The sequence below is a fragment of the Prionailurus bengalensis genome, chromosome C2 (assembly GCF_016509475.1).
Source record: "Prionailurus bengalensis isolate Pbe53 chromosome C2, Fcat_Pben_1.1_paternal_pri, whole genome shotgun sequence".
Classification (NCBI taxonomy): Eukaryota; Metazoa; Chordata; class Mammalia; order Carnivora; family Felidae; genus Prionailurus; species Prionailurus bengalensis.
The window spans coordinates 73,523,559-73,541,763 of NC_057350.1; the positions used below are offsets into that span (position 1 = coordinate 73,523,559).

The 18,205-nt window shown below is 47.9% G+C and overlaps 1 protein-coding gene across 2 annotated transcripts in view; it reads right to left on the reverse strand.

Moving 5' to 3' along the window:
* The window catches only part of BDH1 (3-hydroxybutyrate dehydrogenase 1), a 45,579-nt gene extending 28,197 nt beyond the window's left edge, over window positions 1-17,382 (reverse strand). The window contains exons 1-2 of one of the 2 annotated variants that reach the window (XM_043594536.1): window positions 17,136-17,382; window positions 2,687-2,813 (exon numbers count right to left, since the gene is read on the reverse strand). In XM_043594536.1, the coding sequence (XP_043450471.1) occupies window positions 2,687-2,769 (83 nt within the window). In that variant the 5' untranslated portion in view covers window positions 2,770-2,813; window positions 17,136-17,382. Of the gene's footprint in view, window positions 1-2,686; window positions 2,814-11,501; window positions 11,939-17,135 lie in introns of those variants that run through there. The other variant, XM_043594535.1, reaches the window with a different exon arrangement.
* Window positions 17,383-18,205: the final 823 nt, after the last annotated feature.

Sequence of the window (18,205 nt, forward strand, 5' to 3'; positions counted from 1 at the left end):
GTACTGTAGCAGGCTGTACCGCCCAGACCCAGCTGTCAGTGGTGTATTTCTTCCTCTCTACGCAGTACAAGGCTCCATCCCTCCACACTCACCTCCCAAGAGGCACAACCTTGACAAGGTGGGGGAGGGGGGCCAAGATTAGCATGTGGAAGCTCCAGCAACATGAGGGTACCCTCCTGGGGACTGCGTGGCTTCTCAGCCTTTCCCCCTTGGCCATTGCTGGGATCGCCTCGTCTGCTCCCATTCTCTCACTGGGAGGCTCCTGTAGCTGCTGTGGGTCCCTAGCTTGGGGCTACTGCTCAATTTGAGGGTTCTTGGGCCTGGAAAGGCCTTAACACCTCAATTCTCTAACTTTAGTTGACAAGCACCTGGGGAGCTTGTTACAATGCAGACTCCCAGGCCCCTCCCATTGACCTTCTGATTCAGCAGGAAGGGGCGGCAGCAAACTGAGGGTCACCCAAACCCCTTACTCCATCAGCTATGCCAGTCTCACAGGCGGTTCGAGTTCAACTCGGGACAGTCAGTAAACTTTCTGAGGGGTAGAATCCCAAAGAGGTAGCAGCCAGATTCAGAGGAGAAGAGCTGGCTGGCTGCTGTCCTAACCTACCAGTGCCATTAGATGGGGCAGGCACTTCCCCGAGGGCCTGTGGGAGAAGCCCCTGGTCCCCAGAGCACTGTCATCTGGGAACTTGCCAGGCCACATTTGAGATGCCACCCCATGCTGGCCAGGGCATTAATCCTGGCTTCTTTTCCATCTTACCAGTCTGTGTCTCTATCCCTTTTGTTCCTCCATCATGAATCAGCCATAATGACCGGTAACCCAGCTTTCTGCTGAGAGGAGTCATGACTAAGTGATTTGATAGGCTAACAAGATGGAGTCTAGGAGGGACAAATGTCAGGGATACAATGCAGCTTGGGAGAAATATGGCCTCACACAGCAGCATATGTGAAAACATAGTAGTCTGCTCAACCATGAATCACAAGTGATGTGACTGCCAAAAGAATCTAATGTGAGCCAAGGCTGGAAAGGATAACGAAGCCCTTCTCCACTCTGCCTGGGTCAGGCTATCCTGGAGTATTACACGTCATGCCCAGGCAGGCAGTGCTAAGCACTGGAGTTAAGCCAACCGGTATGTATAACCAGGATCCAGGAGGTGGTGTCCAGGAGGTGGGGAACACACCAGTAAGTCACCTCTCCTGGGGCAGGGCAGGTCATCAGGTCATTGTCCTTCAAAAGAGCCAGGCTCCATTCTCTCTTCAATGGGATGCTGCCTTTGTGGGAAGGGCCATTTTATACTCCTCCTCCTCCTTCTCCTCCCCCCCATCCTCCCCTCCTTCTTCCTCCTCCTCCTCCTCCTTCTTTCAGAGACAGCACGTGTGCATGAGCAGGGGAAGGGGCAGAGGGAGCAAGAGAGACTCTTAACCAGGCTCCACACTCGGCATGAAGTGCAACGTGGGGCTCAATCCTACGACCCTTGGATCATGACCTGGGCCGAAATCAAGAGGCAGATGCTCAGCCAACTGTGCCACCCAGATGCCCCTATACTCTTCTTATATGAGGTCTTCTGCTAGTTGAAGCCCATCTCCAACCAAGCTTCTGTAGCCCAAGGAAATGCCTTTAAGAAAATGGTGCTAAAAGCCTAAATGCATGTTCTTCTAGACAGACATATTAATCAGTATTGAAAATATCCATCAATTTTCTAGCTGCTGAGACTTTGAATTGAACCTGACACCTAATTTCTCTCCTTTCAAATATAAAGGAACAGAACGTATTATTTTTTCCTTGCCTCTGTGCTGCAAAAGACAAAAATGAGGTAACAGAGCACTCTGAACCCCCTTGGAAAAGGCAATTCCAGAAGTTCTCGAAGAAGAGCTGCTTGTTTAATTTGTACTTAATGCTTTCTCTAAATAACACAAACAGTTCAGTGAAGTCTCAGGACATTTTAGTTAACTGGTTCCATGTGTAAGATTTAAAAAGAGCAATTATCCAGGAGATCAAAGTATTGGGACACATCAACGTTCTATGTCTCCATAGACATAAAACATTTTATGTTCCAAGAGGGGCATCACCTCACTTAGGTAGGACTCTTCCAGACATACACATCTGAGTGTAAATATGACAAAACATCACACAAACGCAAACTGACAGGCATTCTTCCAAAGTGTCAAGGTCATGAACAACAAAAACTGAGGAAATATCCCCAGTAGGAAGAGACTGAGGAGACATGACAACTAAATGCACTGTGGGACCCTGGTTTGTACCTGGAACCAGGAAAAGGTCCGTTTGTAGGCTATTTGGTAAAATTTGAATCAGGTCTCTAGATCAGTCCATCATATCACATCAGTGGTAATTTCCTGGTTTTGCTGATTGCACAATGCAAGGGAAGTTAGGTGAAAGACACAGGAACCCTTTGTACTAATTTTGCAAGCTTTGTATAAGGGTAGTTATTTCAAAATAAAAAAGTTGAAGAGAATAAAGCAGTGTTGAAAGATACTCTTCTGTGCCCTGTGAAAGTCTTTGTCTGTTGCAGACACCTTTGGGTTTCCTTTGCTGGTAGACAGCAGCGGCTGGCAGACATCTTTGAGGGTCAGGCCTTAACACCTCCTGCATCATCCGTGTGTGAAGAGCTCTGTTTCGCCTAGAAGGTGTGACCCTCGAGGGCACCTCCATCTTTTAATTTCTTACCTTGTTCCCTTTTCTCTATCACACAAACTCAGGGTTTTCCCTGGGAGCTGTGACAGGGGTCTGAAGAGGCGGGCAGTCAGCATTATGGCCACAAGAGGTAGAATGGTCAGCCTCCTCCCGGGGGGTTCTGAAACGCAAAATGTATACTTAGCATTGCCTTGTTGCCTTCCCGCATTTACCTTTCAGGGGCTTGGACGGGAGTGGCCATTTTCACTCCAGGTTGTGAGAGTCCCAACTGGGCCTGTCTGTCTGGCCCAGGTCTGCTCAGGGCACCAGTGTCCTCCTGCACCGCCTACATCAAGCTGCAGCTTCATAGGATAGAAAGAGTCAGGAGGCTGGGTTCTGGTTCTGGTTCTGGCTGTGCCACCAACTCCTTGGGCAACCCTGGGCAAGCCATCACCCATTTGTAACATGAGAAAGATGGACCAGGCCAGTGATCCTAAAACCAAGCTAAGTAGCAACCGCAGGAAGGACCTGGGGACCTATGCCCTTGGGGATTCCAACTCCATGAGTCCCATTCTCCTGTCTGTGTTCCCCACAACCTGCCGATCACCAATCTGTGGTGACCCAGGATACCAGCCTGCACTCTGTTTGGTCCCGTGCTTCCACAGGCAGCTCTTCCAGCCCATGGCACGTATCACTGGACTCAACTCTCCACCTCTCTCCCCCACCCCACCAAAAACAGGGTCTGGCTCTGAGCCTCAATTCGTCAGTAGCTCTCAGTGCATGGAGACTGGAGCTAGAAAATGAGACACACTTCCATCGACCTAAATTAAAACACGTACACACCCAGTCTCTCCCACCACCTTCTTCTGAAGTCAAATCAACCTTATTGCAACAAGCCCATGTACCACGTGGCGACTACTCATCGACAAAACATCATACGCATGTCATGCACATCATGACCAGTTGTGCATTATTAACAGTTGACTGGTGTGTGCATTAGTAGCCCTCCCGTTCTGGCTAACAGTGAGCCCTCCTGGCCCAAAGGAAGGAACGGAGGCTAGGAGGGAGCTGAGCAAGGCAACGACAGCTGGAGGAGCTGTGGGTCTTTTCCTGGTGAACCTCTCTAGCCCCTCCTTTGCACACCTGCCTGGGGTTAGACCATTCTTATCAGGAATGAGGTTCTGCCTAGGAGGCAGCTCCTCCCTGCCCTTTTGCTGCCACCCAAACCTAACTGATTACCAGCCACCTGGGTCACTAGGTCTGTAATAAATTCACTACCTGGCCAGCCACTGCGCTGTTCACTGCCACAGCAGGTAGAGGTATCTAATCTGCTTAACCCTCGAGAATAGAAAACACATAGGGATCCCTTGGCTTGCGTGATCTTTCCCGGACACTGCAGCAGACTCTTGCTCCCACTCTGGCCCCTGCTCTCCGCACTCTATTCTCAACACTGCAGCCAGAAAGATCTTTATAACACAGTCAAGTTATGTGACTCCTTTGCCTAAAAGCCTCTCCATGCCTGCTGGAGTAGACCTCTGCCTCCCTTCCCAACCTTGTCTGGTACCACCCTCCCCTCTGCTCACTGCTCTGTAGCCACACTGGCCTTCTGAAAGTTTCTCATGTGTGCCAAGCTCCTTCCTGCCTCAGGACCCTGGCCTTTGCTCCTCCCTCACTCTAGATGGCTGAGTCCTTCTGACCCTTGGGACATCAGAGAGGCTGTCTGTGATCCCCTATGCAGTACACAGAGGTTGCTCTCTGTAAGATCACTCTTTAATCCAAAATCACCTTGTTTCTTTACTTTATCCTCTTCAGTGGGACCAGGGGCCTTGTCCGTTTTGTTCCCCACTGACTCCCTCATGCCTCAAAGAAGCCTGGCACAAAGGAGGCACTCGGTGAGTCTCTGCTGAGTGGGGATGAGCTGTGTGTAGGTCAGCCTGTAGCCCAAACGCAGATTCCACGGCAAGTACTTGGCAGGCAACAGCAAAATGGAGCCCAAACTAGCCCTTCATAGAAGGCACAAGCCCATGTGGCTCATATTCTTTACCTGGGTGCCTCCCTCCCCCACCCAAGTGGCTGAGCTGGCTGAGCACACACATCTCCACCTCTCCCGTCAGGACTAGAGTCTGAGGTCACCACCACTGGGTGACTCCAAATCCAGTTGTCTATAATTAAAACACTTCCATGCCTTCTGCTCAGTGCCTGTGGTAGAGACTACTTCAATATTATCTCCAAACAGAGGGCTGCTTTCAATTTTATTTTCCCTCGAGTTAGCAATATGGAAAAGGATTGGAGTCAAAAATAGCTTAAAGAACGTGAAAACTCAGCCCCTTGAATAAGGCACCAGTCACAATGTAGTCTCTTACACACAGAATGGTAGAATTTTAGATCTCTTCTTTTTTAAGTTTTTTTTTTTTTAATCTTTATTTTCAAAAGAAGAGAGATGAAGTGTGAGCGGGGGAGGGGTTGAGGGAGAGGGAGACAGAGAATCCGAAGCAGGCTCCAGGCTCCGAGCTGTCAGCACAGAGCCCAAGACAGGGCTGGAACTCACGAGCTGTGAGATCGTAACCTGAGCCGAAGTCGGACACTTCACCGACTAAGTCATCCAGGTGCCCCTCTTTTTTAAGTTTCTTAAACAAGTTGCTTTTTTCACCCAAACACAGTGCTATAGGCAGTGGGATTCCCACGTAGTCTTTGGGGATGTTTGCCATCTTAATGCTTTGTGCTGGTCTTTCTTCTCTGTAAATATGGAGTTCTCAACCTTGAAGAGCCGTCACTTGTCTTTTGGCTTGGAAGCAGAGGTGGCTGTGACAGGCGGGTGCTACAAGAAGGCAGAGTACCTGTGGCGGTGGGGACAGTCTCCTGAACCTTGAGCTCAGTCAGCTGCCCCAGGGCAACTTGGCACAGGCAGCTTGACCGCCAGTGACCAAATTTCTAAGATACTGTCACAAAACCAAGATGCTCACGTGTCAATCTGTAATCTGGGAGAATCTTTCCTCATGCTGAAAACACCTGAGCCTACTCTCAAGGACACCTCCTTTCCATTTTCAATGTATAACCCGTGGAATGTACCTCCTCTCCAAAAAAAACAGTGTGTGCATCCTTGCCCCGATGCTGGGCTCCCTTGTCACATTCTGACAGGACTATCTTACAGAGGACACAGCTGGTTGCATTCCTGTGGGTCAGGATCAAGGTCTCCCTTGTAAGGGACAGACATTCCCTATACTGACATCCTTGAAAAAGGTGAGGAATCAGCAGGAAACAGGAACACAGGAGGCAGGGCTTAGGCAGGAAAAAGAACATATGTAATTCGAGATATGAAGTCTGGATGGACCGTGGCAATACCAAGTGGGAAAGGAAGGCCCTGTCCTACTGAGGAGGGCAAGCTGGGTTTAGGCAGGAATCTTCCTAGGAGGGGACCCCACACTGAGCAGCTTTAAGACCAGTGAGCTTCTGTGTGAGATTCCAGTTCTGACAGTTGGCAGGTTGCCTCCAATGTGTCCTACCTGGCTGTTTTGTTTGGCCAGCCTTGTGTTTTAAAAAGCAATGCAACTAGGGCAATGCAACTAGGCCGCTAAGTTATGCTTGAACTCAATACAAAGTTTACACTTACTGTCTATCTTAAGCCTACCTACAATCACCTTTGTTAACTTCCTGGACTCCATGGGCGTTGGAGTTTGAAATCCCTATGCAGATAGAGACATATTATCCTTTGGCTATTTCCCTTCTGATTACTTAGTATATATGGCCTTGCCTAAAAGTTCCAGCCCAGCTCAGCTACACATGCTAACTACATAGTTAACAGGGACTTCCTTAAGGCCATACAACTGGGAAACCTGACAAGGTTTAAAGCCCTAATTTGAAAAAGATGCCTGTTATTCCTTAGAGATAGGACTATTCTGGAACCAAAGTCTAAAAGCACTATATGGAACATTAAATGATATAGTAGACGATGGTCTCACCATTTTATCATAAATGCAGGGGTGACTCATATGGCTATATGTGACAGAGCCCTTCGGTACAAGCCAAGGATTTAACTTCATAGCCCAGTACAGTGAAGGCAAACCTAATACAGGCACTTTAGTTAGTCTGAGAGACATTCCAGGCACCTGATTAAACTGAGGTGATGCCAACTCTCCTCTGATAATAAAGCACCACCACTCTCTGAAGTAGTCATCTTTTGGGGTATCTGTCCTGCTCACCTGATCCCTGCCCTCTCAGACCCACACAGGATTTGGCCTCTGCAGCTGCAGCCCAACAGTGAGACCTCACCTCTGGCCGCAGAGGACTGGGTCCGGGAGAAAACCCATCCTTCTGTCTCCTGGCACTGGGAAAGAATGCAAATCAGCCTCTGTGGGGCAGGGACAAGTGAGCTAGCTGCAGCAGTGGGGAGGGGGACAGCCAAGCTACACGGGGCCTGAAGCCAGAGAGGGACAGGGAGAAAGCCAGTCTGCAGAGAGAAGAGCCAGGCCCACATGCAGGAAGGAGGAGAAATGGACGTGGAGAAAAAGAGAAACACAACAACAGAACCGCCTCAGGACAGGCCTATTTCTGAGACTCATTTGCCCTCCAGTCCTCCAGCTCTGTAAGGCACACAAGATGCTTATTCTCCATGTTATTTAAATATGGTTATAGTCCCTGTTCCTTGGAGCCGAAACAATACTAGCTAAAATACACTGAAATCAGGTTCTTTCTGCACAGCATTATTAATAATTCTTTAAAAAAATTTTTTTAACATATATTTATTTTTGAGAGACAGAGCAAGATGGAGCATGAGCCGGGAAGGGGCAAAGAGACAGGGGTGACACAGAATCTGATGCAGCCTCCAGGTTCTGACCTGTCAGCACAGAGCCCCATGCGGGGCTTGAACCCATGGACCATGAGGTCAAGACCTGAGCCAAAGTCAGACGTCCAACCAACTGAACCACCCAGACGCCCCTCAGAATTATTACTAATTCTTAAGCCTGCCCCATATTCTGAGACTGCCACACTGTAGATCTTGCAATGACAACAGCAACACGTGCGTCCTCCTCTCTACTTCTCATCTGTCTTTCCCTGAGAGAAAATGTTACCAGGGCTATCAAAATTGCCATAATCACAAATGCCAGATTAAGCAGGTGTTCCATCCCTAGGAGAATAGGACTTGCCTATCAAGTTCAAGTCAGACCGCTAAACGACAGGAGGCTCAGGGCTCCATTTGTGGGCTCTTTGCACCACCATGATGAGCTCTCGTAGCTTTAAATTTGATTTACAGGGGTGCCTGGGTGACTCAGTCGATTAAGCATCCAACTCTAGACTGCGGCTCAGGTCATGACCTCACGATTTGGGAGATCAAGCCCCACATCGGGCTCTGCACTGTCAGCGCAGAACCTGCTAGGGGTTCTCTCTCTCCCTCTCTCTCTCTGCCCCTCCCCCGTTCTCTCTCTCACTTAATTTAAAATAAATACAGGGGCGCCTGGGTGGCGCAGTCGGTTGGGCGTCCAGCTTCAGCCAGGTCACGATCTCGCAGTCTGTGAGTTCGAGCCCCGCGTCAGGCTCTGGGCTGATGGCTCAGAGCCTGGAGCCTGTTTCCGATTCTGTGTCTCCCTCTCTCTCTGCCCCTCCCCCGTTCATGCTCTGTCTCTATCTGTCCCAAAAATAAATAAACGTTGAAAAAAAATTTTTTTAAATAAATACATAAGATATACATGCTATCAACTCCTAAATGTTTATCTCCACCCAGCCTTCTCCTCCAAACTCCAGACTTATGTATCTACCTGCCCAACCGACATCCCCACTGGAATGTTTAACATGTATCTAATTTATTATTATAAATTTTAATAGGCATATACTATACTCAAACTTAATTTATATTAGTATATATTATATATTATGAACTTAATTTATTATTATAAATTATAATAGGTATATTTTATACTTGAGCCTGTCCAAAACTGAGCTTGTGCTATGGCATTGAATATCTGCCTCTCTACATCTTCCTCATTCTTGATCCCTCTCTTTTTTGCCCACTCCACGGCTAAGCTGTCAGCACATCCTGACTCCACCTTCACAATATATCTAGGACCCCCGGATAACATCTTTGTCTAACCCTTCATCACTTTTTGCCTGGATTATTGCAACCACTTCCCAACCAGGCTTCCTGCTTTCCCCCTTTCCCCTCTTCAGACACGGCTCAACACAGGCCTACATGACCTTGTGAAATACAAACTTGATCATGTCACTCCTGCACCAAACTCTTGCTCGGACTAAAAGCCAAAATCACTACGAATTGCCCCCATGACCGTCCGTGATCTGGGTTCTCATGACTTCTCTGGCCTCATCCCTCTCGTTCACTGCCCTTAGTCACAGTGGCTTTCTGGCTATACTTAGAACATGACAAGCAAGCTCCTGCTTTGGAAACTCTGCCCTTCCTTTTCCCTCTACCTAGAACATTCTTCCCCCTTACCATCCACAAGCTCATTCTCTCACTTCAGTCTTTTACTCAAATGTTTACTCAGTAAAACATTCCCTGGCCACCCCACCAATCCCACCCCATCCTGACATTTTCTATCCCTTTCCCTGCTTCTATTTTTTCCCCCTCCTTGGCTTACCACATTAGAACGTTATACACATTGCATTTATTTATCTTGTTGGCGCTCAGTCCCATTAGAATGTAAACTCTGAGGGCAGGAGTTTTGGTCTGCTTTCGTCACTGTCATATCTCTAACACCTAACAGTGCCCTGAATACAGTAGGCACATAATATGCAAATTACTTAAAAGGGTTTTCAGCAGAGGAATACTATGATCAGACTTAATACAATAATACAGTAAGTCTCACTGGGTTAACAATAAACTGAGGATGAACCAAAGCAGAAGCAGGGAGACCATGTAGATGCTATGGCAGTAATCAAGGGCCACAATTTATAGCCACAAAGGTCGTGCACTGCACAGCTCCAGTGAAATGTGGAAAGGTATTCTCTGGAGATACATAAAAGGGAAACCACGAAGGTGATTAGAAGTGGTCAGAGTCTGGCTACATCTTGAAGAGCCCAATATGATTTAACAGGCAAATTTAATGGAGGATGTGCAAGAGTGAAAAATAAATATTCCCAAGGTTTTGGTGCAGATATTAAAAAAATAATATTACCACAACTGAGAGATTAAAGAGCCATTCTATTCATAAGTGCTTAAGACATTTCAAATCAGGGTATACAAACTGGGCCTCACCTGGCCGCTCCAAATCATGTTTCTAGTCATCCTTTCCCATCTACTCATTACCATTTGCGATACCATCATTCGGCAAGCCCTGAACTCTCCAATTTCTGCATCTTGCTCATCCTATACCACGTGTGCCTTCTTCATATGACCAAGTCCTGATTCAAATAACACTCCACCAGGATGCCTTTCTGGTGCCCTAACTAAAAAATCAATCTCTCGCCTACATTTGCATTTCGTCGCTTCCTTCTGTGCCTCTGTAATAGCACTTAGAATAGCACTTACCTAAACGAGTAGGAATAGAGGTATTGAAGCATTCAAGCCCCTATCTAACTACTAATTCCCACCTGGACTGTGAGCGCCCCTCAGATAGGATCCACGTGTTCTATCATTCACTTCTGCGTCCAAAATACCTACGCTGGTGTCCGGTAGGAAACAGACACTATACAAATGTGTATGGAGAGAGTATGAGAGTTGCACAAACTCCAAAGGTCAGCTTCCTCGCCGGCCTGGGGTGTATATAAACCCGTGCAGGGCCAGGCTCCCAACGCTCGGGGAGAAAATAGGACAAATGCTGCATCGTAAAGGATCCCGGCAGCAGGAGGACTGCAGGCGGCCCTCCGTAATTATATACGTGCCCCTGCAACTAACTCCTCGCAAGGTTAGCCGATGACTCCGCATCAGCTGACTCTAAGCCAATTTTGGCCGATTGGCTGGAAAAAAACGCGCGGAGCTCAACGACACGGGCAGCACCGAACCCTCCCCGAAATGGCCTAGGGCGAACCGCCAGCCTCACGCCTTCTCCCGCTCGCTCCAGCACTTAAGCAGAGCGCGGGACGCCTGAGACGCGCAGGCGCAGCCTCCCCTCGTTCGACACACCGCGGAGTCAGCGCAGCCAATGGCAGCGCCACACTTCTCACCCGCCGGCGGGAGGCTGCAGCCACGGGGGCTCGGCTCGAGCCACGCTCCCATTGGCTAAGACGGCTCCGCCCAGACAGAGCCCGGCGGTCCACGCCAGCGGCTCAGCGTGCTCCGGGGCCCGCCACCACCTCAACATCCCCAAACTGCCCCCCATGGCGCCTCCACCGTGCTCCCTTCTCCTCCTCCAGTCCTGCTGCCTGTCAGGTCCTCCAGCAACCACAGTCTCAGCTCGTGCTCAAGGCAGCAGGACCGGCAGCCTAACGCAGGCCGTCCTCCTGCGTTGCGTACCCCCTACCTAGCTCCCAGCCAGAGATGAACCCTCTGTCCACCATCCTTGACTACGATATGACCTTGGGCCGCTTCCTTCCCTTTTGGGAGCCAAGGTGGTCTTCTGTAAAATTCAGCGGCGGGGATGAGTGCCAAGGGCTTCCCCTGGGAGCCTCGGGGTGGCATGTTCAACCCGGGCCTCTTCCTGCTGAGCACATTATTCCAAATAATAAATGCCAGGCAGGCTCCCAGAGCGCGGACAGAAAGCCGGTAGGGCGGCTGGGACTGAGACGGGTCTGGGCAGGGCAAGTCCACCCTCCCACCTAGACTCTGGCCGCAGCTGCAGGGCCAGACCTACAGGAACCTGTGGCACCTTCCGCACCCGCATCCTGGCGACTCGGCTAAGGGGCCTCGCAAGGCCAAACCAAAGTGAGCAAGGGCGCAGGCGCACCCCGCCAGCGCTGCAGAGATGCGGACCCCTCCTCTTACCCGAAACCAAATGGGCGGAGGGGCTCGGGCGGCGAAGGGCCAAGCTGGCGCGTTCCCCAGAGACCTGCGCTTCGCGGGTACCTGCGCTCCTGGCTTTAACCGCCGAGTGGGGGCGCTGTCGCCGTCTCCTTCTCGAAGCCCCTCTACCTGCTCCTGCTACCACGGCTTCCTACGTGGGCTACCGGATACGGACAAGCCTAGACACTGGGTGCGCGCGTTAGGGCTGCGCGGGGCGGGGCGGATGGCGGGCGTAGCCGGGGCGGGGAGTGCTCCTGCGTTTCCTCCTTCGTCCTCCTTCGTCCTCTTTCGTCCTCCTTCAACCTCCCTAGTCTTCCCTTGTCCCGCCTGGCCGTCCTCCTGCGTTGCGTACCCCCTACCGAGCTCCCAGCCAGAGATGAACCCTCTGCCGGGCGCTGATCTCCACCGCCAGCCCCCTTCTGGAGCGGCTGGGGGGCTGGGGGGCTGGGGGGGTGGGGCTTGGGCTGACAGGAGAAGGTGCCGCACTGGGAACTGAGGAAATCTGGTGAGGAATGAGGCTCCTTCCAGGTTCTGTGTATGTTTTCTGTCTTTAGAACTCATCAGGGTTGGTTGGATGATTTCTCAGTTTGCCTTTTGATCGGATGAAATGCATTTAAAGAATTACTCCTACGGATCTTTAAAAGTACTTTAAGAATAGCACAGCCCCCAGAGTTTCAACAATCGAACATCAGGGGCCAATTGGCCACAGATCAGGATGCCCTCGCCAAGTTTCCAGAATGAAAAACCGGCTGAGGAGAGAAGGAAGCGATCAGGAAAAATCCGTGGCAGAACTATGTTTAGGTCAAATTACAGAGAAGCACGGGTGGAAATGGATGAGGCAGATGAAAACTGGGGGAAGTACTGGCCTGGTGGGGCTTAAAAAAACAAAAAACAAAAACTTGTCAGCTCAGTTCCATGAGCTTCTTGAGAGTTGCTGTTTCTTCCCTCTTTATCCCCAGCTCCTGACACACAGAATTTTGAAGATCCTACCTTTGGATCACAAAGGTAGGACGCACTTGATTCTCTACACCCAATTTTCGGACCAACTCAAGCAAGCATACTTTCTTCAGTATTGTGTTTCAGAATAGTCAGTCTGTACATCTTGCCACAGCCAAAACATAAATTGTTATATTGGGCCACTGGTTACACTTTGGGAGTTATGCCTTGCTAGATAAGCAGTTAACTAAAGGGTGAATTAATATTTCCACCTGGGCCCTGATTTTGGACTCAGAATTAAATGGAAATGTAGTTCTATTTATGGAAAACAGGGAAAGGATATTTGACCAGAAGTTATACCGGACTGCACCTGTGGCTGACCTCACATCTTCCCAGACTGTCTTTTGAATCCAGCTTTGCTATGGCAAACAGCTGCACCTGGTGTTTTCCTGCCTCAGATCTCTGTCACAGCAGCTAGGGACCCCTGCAGAAACCACTGCCCACTCTGACATATGCGTATACCTGCAAGTGCAAAAGAACTAACACCTCATGGGACAACCTTTGAGGCAGAAATGAGCTGGTAGAGAAATACTCCACTCTTCCGTCCTCCGGGTGGGCAGTTCTGAGGTGCATTCTTGGTAACTCCTAAAATGATAGGGCCCTGGTGGCCCATGGTGGTGCCCAACTTGCAGTTCAGTACTGCACTCTTGGATTGCTTTTCTCTGTTCTTTCTTGATTGCCTGATTTTCCAGTCCTCCATTCCTGTTCCTTGGGATTTGTTCCCAAAATAAGCTACCTGTACCAAAATTCTTGCTCAGAGTCTATTTTGCAGGAGAACCCAGACTAAGCCAATCATGAACCCAAAAGAGGCATCTCTGCCCACCTTTCACGGCCTTTCTCAACAGACCTTTCCCAAGTCTGCTAACAAGGAATCAGTTTGTTCGGCCTGAGCTTTTGCTCCTTTTATTTCCCAGTTGCCCTGTCCTCTAAGGCATCACTAGTAAGCTCTCAGAGACAGGCAGGAAGTATCAGGGATTCCCAAGAGGTAGGGCCAGTTGAAGGGCTGAGGCTAAGTGAGAGTCTGACAAAGCTATTCTCAGACCACTTGAACCTTTCCCCTGTTTCCAAGGTCCTTGCTGTGGACTCTGAAACTGTTGAAACTCTCAGTTGAACATGGAGGCAGAGACCATGTGAGACCCAGTTCACTCTCCACACAGCATGTGCTGAGATTCTGTCTCTTTTCTGCCCTCCTCTTCCCCTTACTCCCTTGTAAAACCAGTTCCTCTACCCAGATACAAGGTTTCAGGCCAGGGTGTTTGGCACCTAGTACATATCATCTCATTTCAACACCAACGGTGCTGTTGCAAATTGCGAAGCTAGCCTTGGGAGGGAAACAGCCCTTCGTCTCTGCCTTCAAGGAGGGAAATGAGACATGTACCTAAGCTAAATGAATCATTGGAAGTCCTGGAGATCTTCTAAAAGAGGGACATGGAAGTATAGTGGGAGTACTGGTAGGGCTTCAGGGTGGGCTTTGTAGAAGAGCATCCTGAAAGACTCTCGGGTTGGAACGAAGTCCCCTAAGAGATCCCACTGCCCAGAAATCCACAGTGTTTGCTCCTGTCCATATCAGTTCCTAATTGCCTCCTGGTTCACACCCTTCCTGAATCATGCTAATCATTCCCTCATTTTCCTAGACCCGAGCCCTCCCTTTGTAGATCTGGCCCCGTCCCATCTCTGAATGCCCTTGGTCTTCTCTGCCCTCAGTGGTAAGTGTTGAATGCCAAATGGTGCAGGTTTAATCCTGCCCTTGGCCAGCCACCTTGAACTCCTCCGGAAGCCCACATGTGCAGCCCTCTATGCTGAATTCCGCTGGGGAAGAGAGAAGAATAACATCGTTTACTATTTCAAACCCTGAAGGTCTTCTATTTGTTTCGATACAATTGAATTTTCTTAAATAAAAAAAAAATATTGGCGGAAGGGGGGGCTGGGCGGTGGTGGTGCTAGATATGCCCTTAATTCAGAATTTTAAAAGTATCAAGCAGCTTTTTTTCAATAATTGATAGTGAAACCAAGAAAAAGCCCAATGGATTATTCTAAAAGCTGTGGTGCTCAGAATCTAATGGGCTGCAAAGAGCCCTTGATCCTGACGTGACTATAATACTGATTTGTGCCCATTAATGAGAACTGGAGTTCCAGCCTTTTTCCCTGCCATGAATGAGCAAGTAAAACAAGAGCTTGGACCTTTCTGGAAAAAGAAGGGTGGTATCAGGCACCCACATTCGCACCTTCTTTCTGTCTCTTGACTCCTATGTATTTAATTAAATCTTTGGTTTTTTTTTCAACGTTTATTTATTTTTGAGACAGAGAGAGACAGAGCATGAACGGGGGAGGGGCAGAGAGAGAGGGAGACACAGAATCCGAAACAGGCTCCAGGCTCTGAGCCATCAGCCCAGAGCCTGACGCGGGGCTCGAACTCACGGACCTCGAGATCGTGACCTGGCTGAAGTCGGACGCTTAACCGACTGCGCCACCCAGGCGCCCTGAATCTTTGTTTTTTTAAACACAGTTTGGTGTGGGGAGTAGTTTGGTTGTTGTTGTTGTTTTTAATTTTTTTCTAATTTTTTCATTTTATTTTTGAGAGAGAGAGACAGAGCACAAGTGGGGGAGGGGCAGAGAGAGAGTGAGACAGTTGCTTAACTGACTGAGCCACCCAGGCGCCCTGTTGTTGTTGTTTTTAATGTAGGCTCCACACGCAACATGGGGCCTGAACTCAGGACCCTGAGATCAAGAGTCACATGCTGTGCCAACTGATCCAGCCAGGTTCTCCAGTAGTTTGGAAATTTAAGCAACGTTTCTTTCAGGTAATTGGGATCTTAAAAGAGGGAAAGTGAGGCGCCTGGGTGGCGCAGTCGGTTAAGCGTCCGACTTCAGCCAGGTCACGATCTCGAGGTCCGTGAGTTCGAGCCCCGCGTCAGGCTCTGGGCTGATGACTCAGAGCCTGAAGCCTGTTTCGGATTCTGTGTCTCCCTCTCTCTCTGCCCCTCGCCCGTTCATGCTCTGTCTCTCTCTGTCCCAAAAATAAAAGTAAACGTTGAAAAAAAAAATTTTTTTTTTAATAAAATAATAAAAAAAAAAAAGAGGGAAAGTATGAGAAGATAAAAAACAGTGTCCCCACCTCTGCCCATTCACCTCACGCTATAAAACTCCTTCCTTCCTTCTTTCAGTTTACATCTAGCCCTTATATCTCAGGCATTGTGCTTTGTTCTGGGAATGCAACGATAACCAAATGCTGGGTCCCTGCCTTCAGCAACACAAGTTAGCAGCTAATCACTATGTACCAGATACTATGTCAAGTGCTTTGTGTGTTATTTCACTTAATCTCTGCAACAATCTTAAAAGTGACCTAAGATTATCCCCATTTCTTATCTAAGGAAGTTGAGGCCTAGAGAGGTCAAATAATTGGTCCCAGCAGCACAACTAGCAAGAGGCAGAGTCAGGTCCCACACAAGTCTGCCCTGTTCCAAAGACTTTCTTTAAGCATACCACCAATTGTTCTAATATTGTTGCTTCATAAAAGAAAGAAGAAAGAAAGAAAGAAAGAAAGAAAGAAAGAGAAAAAAGGAAAAAAAGGATGAGGGGTGCCCTGGTGGTTCAGTCGGCTAAGTGTCCAACTCTTGATTTCCACTTAGGTCATGATTTCACAGTTTGTGGGATCGAGACCCTCATCGGGCTTGGTTTGTGGGATCGAGACCCTTGTCAGGCTCCATGCTGATAGTGCAGAGCCTGCTTGGGATTCTCTCTCTCCGTCTCTCTCAAAATAAATAAACTTAAAAAAAAAAAAAGAATGAAAATCCCAGTTTATAAGGCTATGTGGAGTACAGAATTTTTTGTAACCTGTTGGGCATTGTTTCTGTGATCTAATAGAAGCTCAAATTACCTTATTACATGGAAATTTCTGTCAACAAATACAATACAGATGCCAAGATCTGATGCCCTCAACTAGGAAAAGTAATTATAGGTTCTTTCTTTAAAAAAATTTTTTTTAATGTTTATTTATTATTTTTGAGAGAGAGACAGAGTGTGAGCAGGGAGGGGCAGAGAGAGAGAGGGAGACACAGAATCTGAAGCAGGCTCCAGGTTCTGAGCTGTCAGCACAAAGCCCAATGCAGGGCTCGAACTCACCAACTGTGAGATCATGACCTGAGCCGAAGTCGGACGCTTAACCAACTGAGTCACCCAGGTGCCCCTGAAAAGTAATTATAGGTTCTAATTGACTATATGAACTTTGACATACAAGAGTATGGGACAAAATTCTAAACCCTTAAATCTGATTTTCTGACCTTCAAATTCTATTTTTTTAAAGAATATTTGTTACAGTAAACTCTTAAAAATCAGGATACAAAACCATATGCTTCTTTTTATTGATATCTTTTCAACTTTTTTCCAATGAATGTATATTTTTTTATATATATATTTTCTGCTTCTTGCTACCAAAGACAGAGCCTACTATTTCAAAAGGAAAATCAAATTGCCAAGTTGCTGCCTCTCTGTTTTGGGTTGCCAGCACCTCTTTCCCAAGGCGTATCAGCTCCTCTGCAACTCGCTCCCCTCAACCAGTCTCTTCCCAAGACCTGAAGTTTTTACCCCCCTAGATAGTTCTCACATTCAGTGTTCACTCACCTTAGCCGGTGGTGGGGTAACAATGCCCCCTCAGCACTGTCCACATGCAGGGTACTCTCCAGGTAAGTTACAAGGCAGATACACCTGGAATCCTCTTAATGCTCAGTTAATAGGGTATAATACACACCCCTGGAAACGTCTCCCAAAATGTATGTGTATTATTTCAATGCCTGCCTTTAGCTGGGAAGGGAAATTCTCACACCCGTATGATAAAGCCAGCTACTGACAAAATACAGTATTTAGAGTTCTGGATGTTTGTGTGTTTGTCATTAAATAGGCAAAGTTCAGCTTTGTAAATGTTTGTTTTAGGCTTCAAATGTCTGCGAGTTTGGCCCTCTTACAAGCACAGGATCAGGAGTAAATGCCATTGCTTAGGGACACATAAGAAAAAAAAATGATGCCAAAGGGCAACTCCAACTGCCTCCATCTTGAGCTCTCGCTGCCAGGTATATGTGGACGTAAATGAACACAGGAACTGGCTTGAACAGAAAGAAAGATGCGGAGAATGTCCTGAGCTGACCCCAGATCAGGACTTGAGAAAGATTTCAAGATGGCCAAGTAGCTTTGGGCAGATTAACTACAAGAAGATGGGGCTAAAACATACCCCTTGAACATCACAATGGGGTAAGGAAGAGTATGTCTGCAATATAGGAGATCCCTTAAGGGTATTTCTTAGTACTACCATACCCTGTGATTAAAGTCAGTGGAAAATTACAACAATCAAATTCAGGCAGGACTGCTAATGACCTTGATCCTTCATGAATGAAGGTTTGGGGCACCCTACCGGGTAAAGAAGGACAACCAGCCAAGGACAAAGGGAATATGGACTGGGCAGTGGGAAAAGGTAATTACAAATACCAGCTACAACTGTGTGACCAGTTTCAGAAAACAAGGACTGTGATTGTCATGAGTATTTCTTCCTTATTTTGTTATGTGTGTGTGTTTCATATTTTTGTTTTCTTTCCTCTATTACTCCCTTAAGTAATGCAAGATGTTTTGACTTTATATCGTATATATCATACATAGTATTAACTTTATTATTTTTTTAAGTTTTATTTTTATTTATTTTC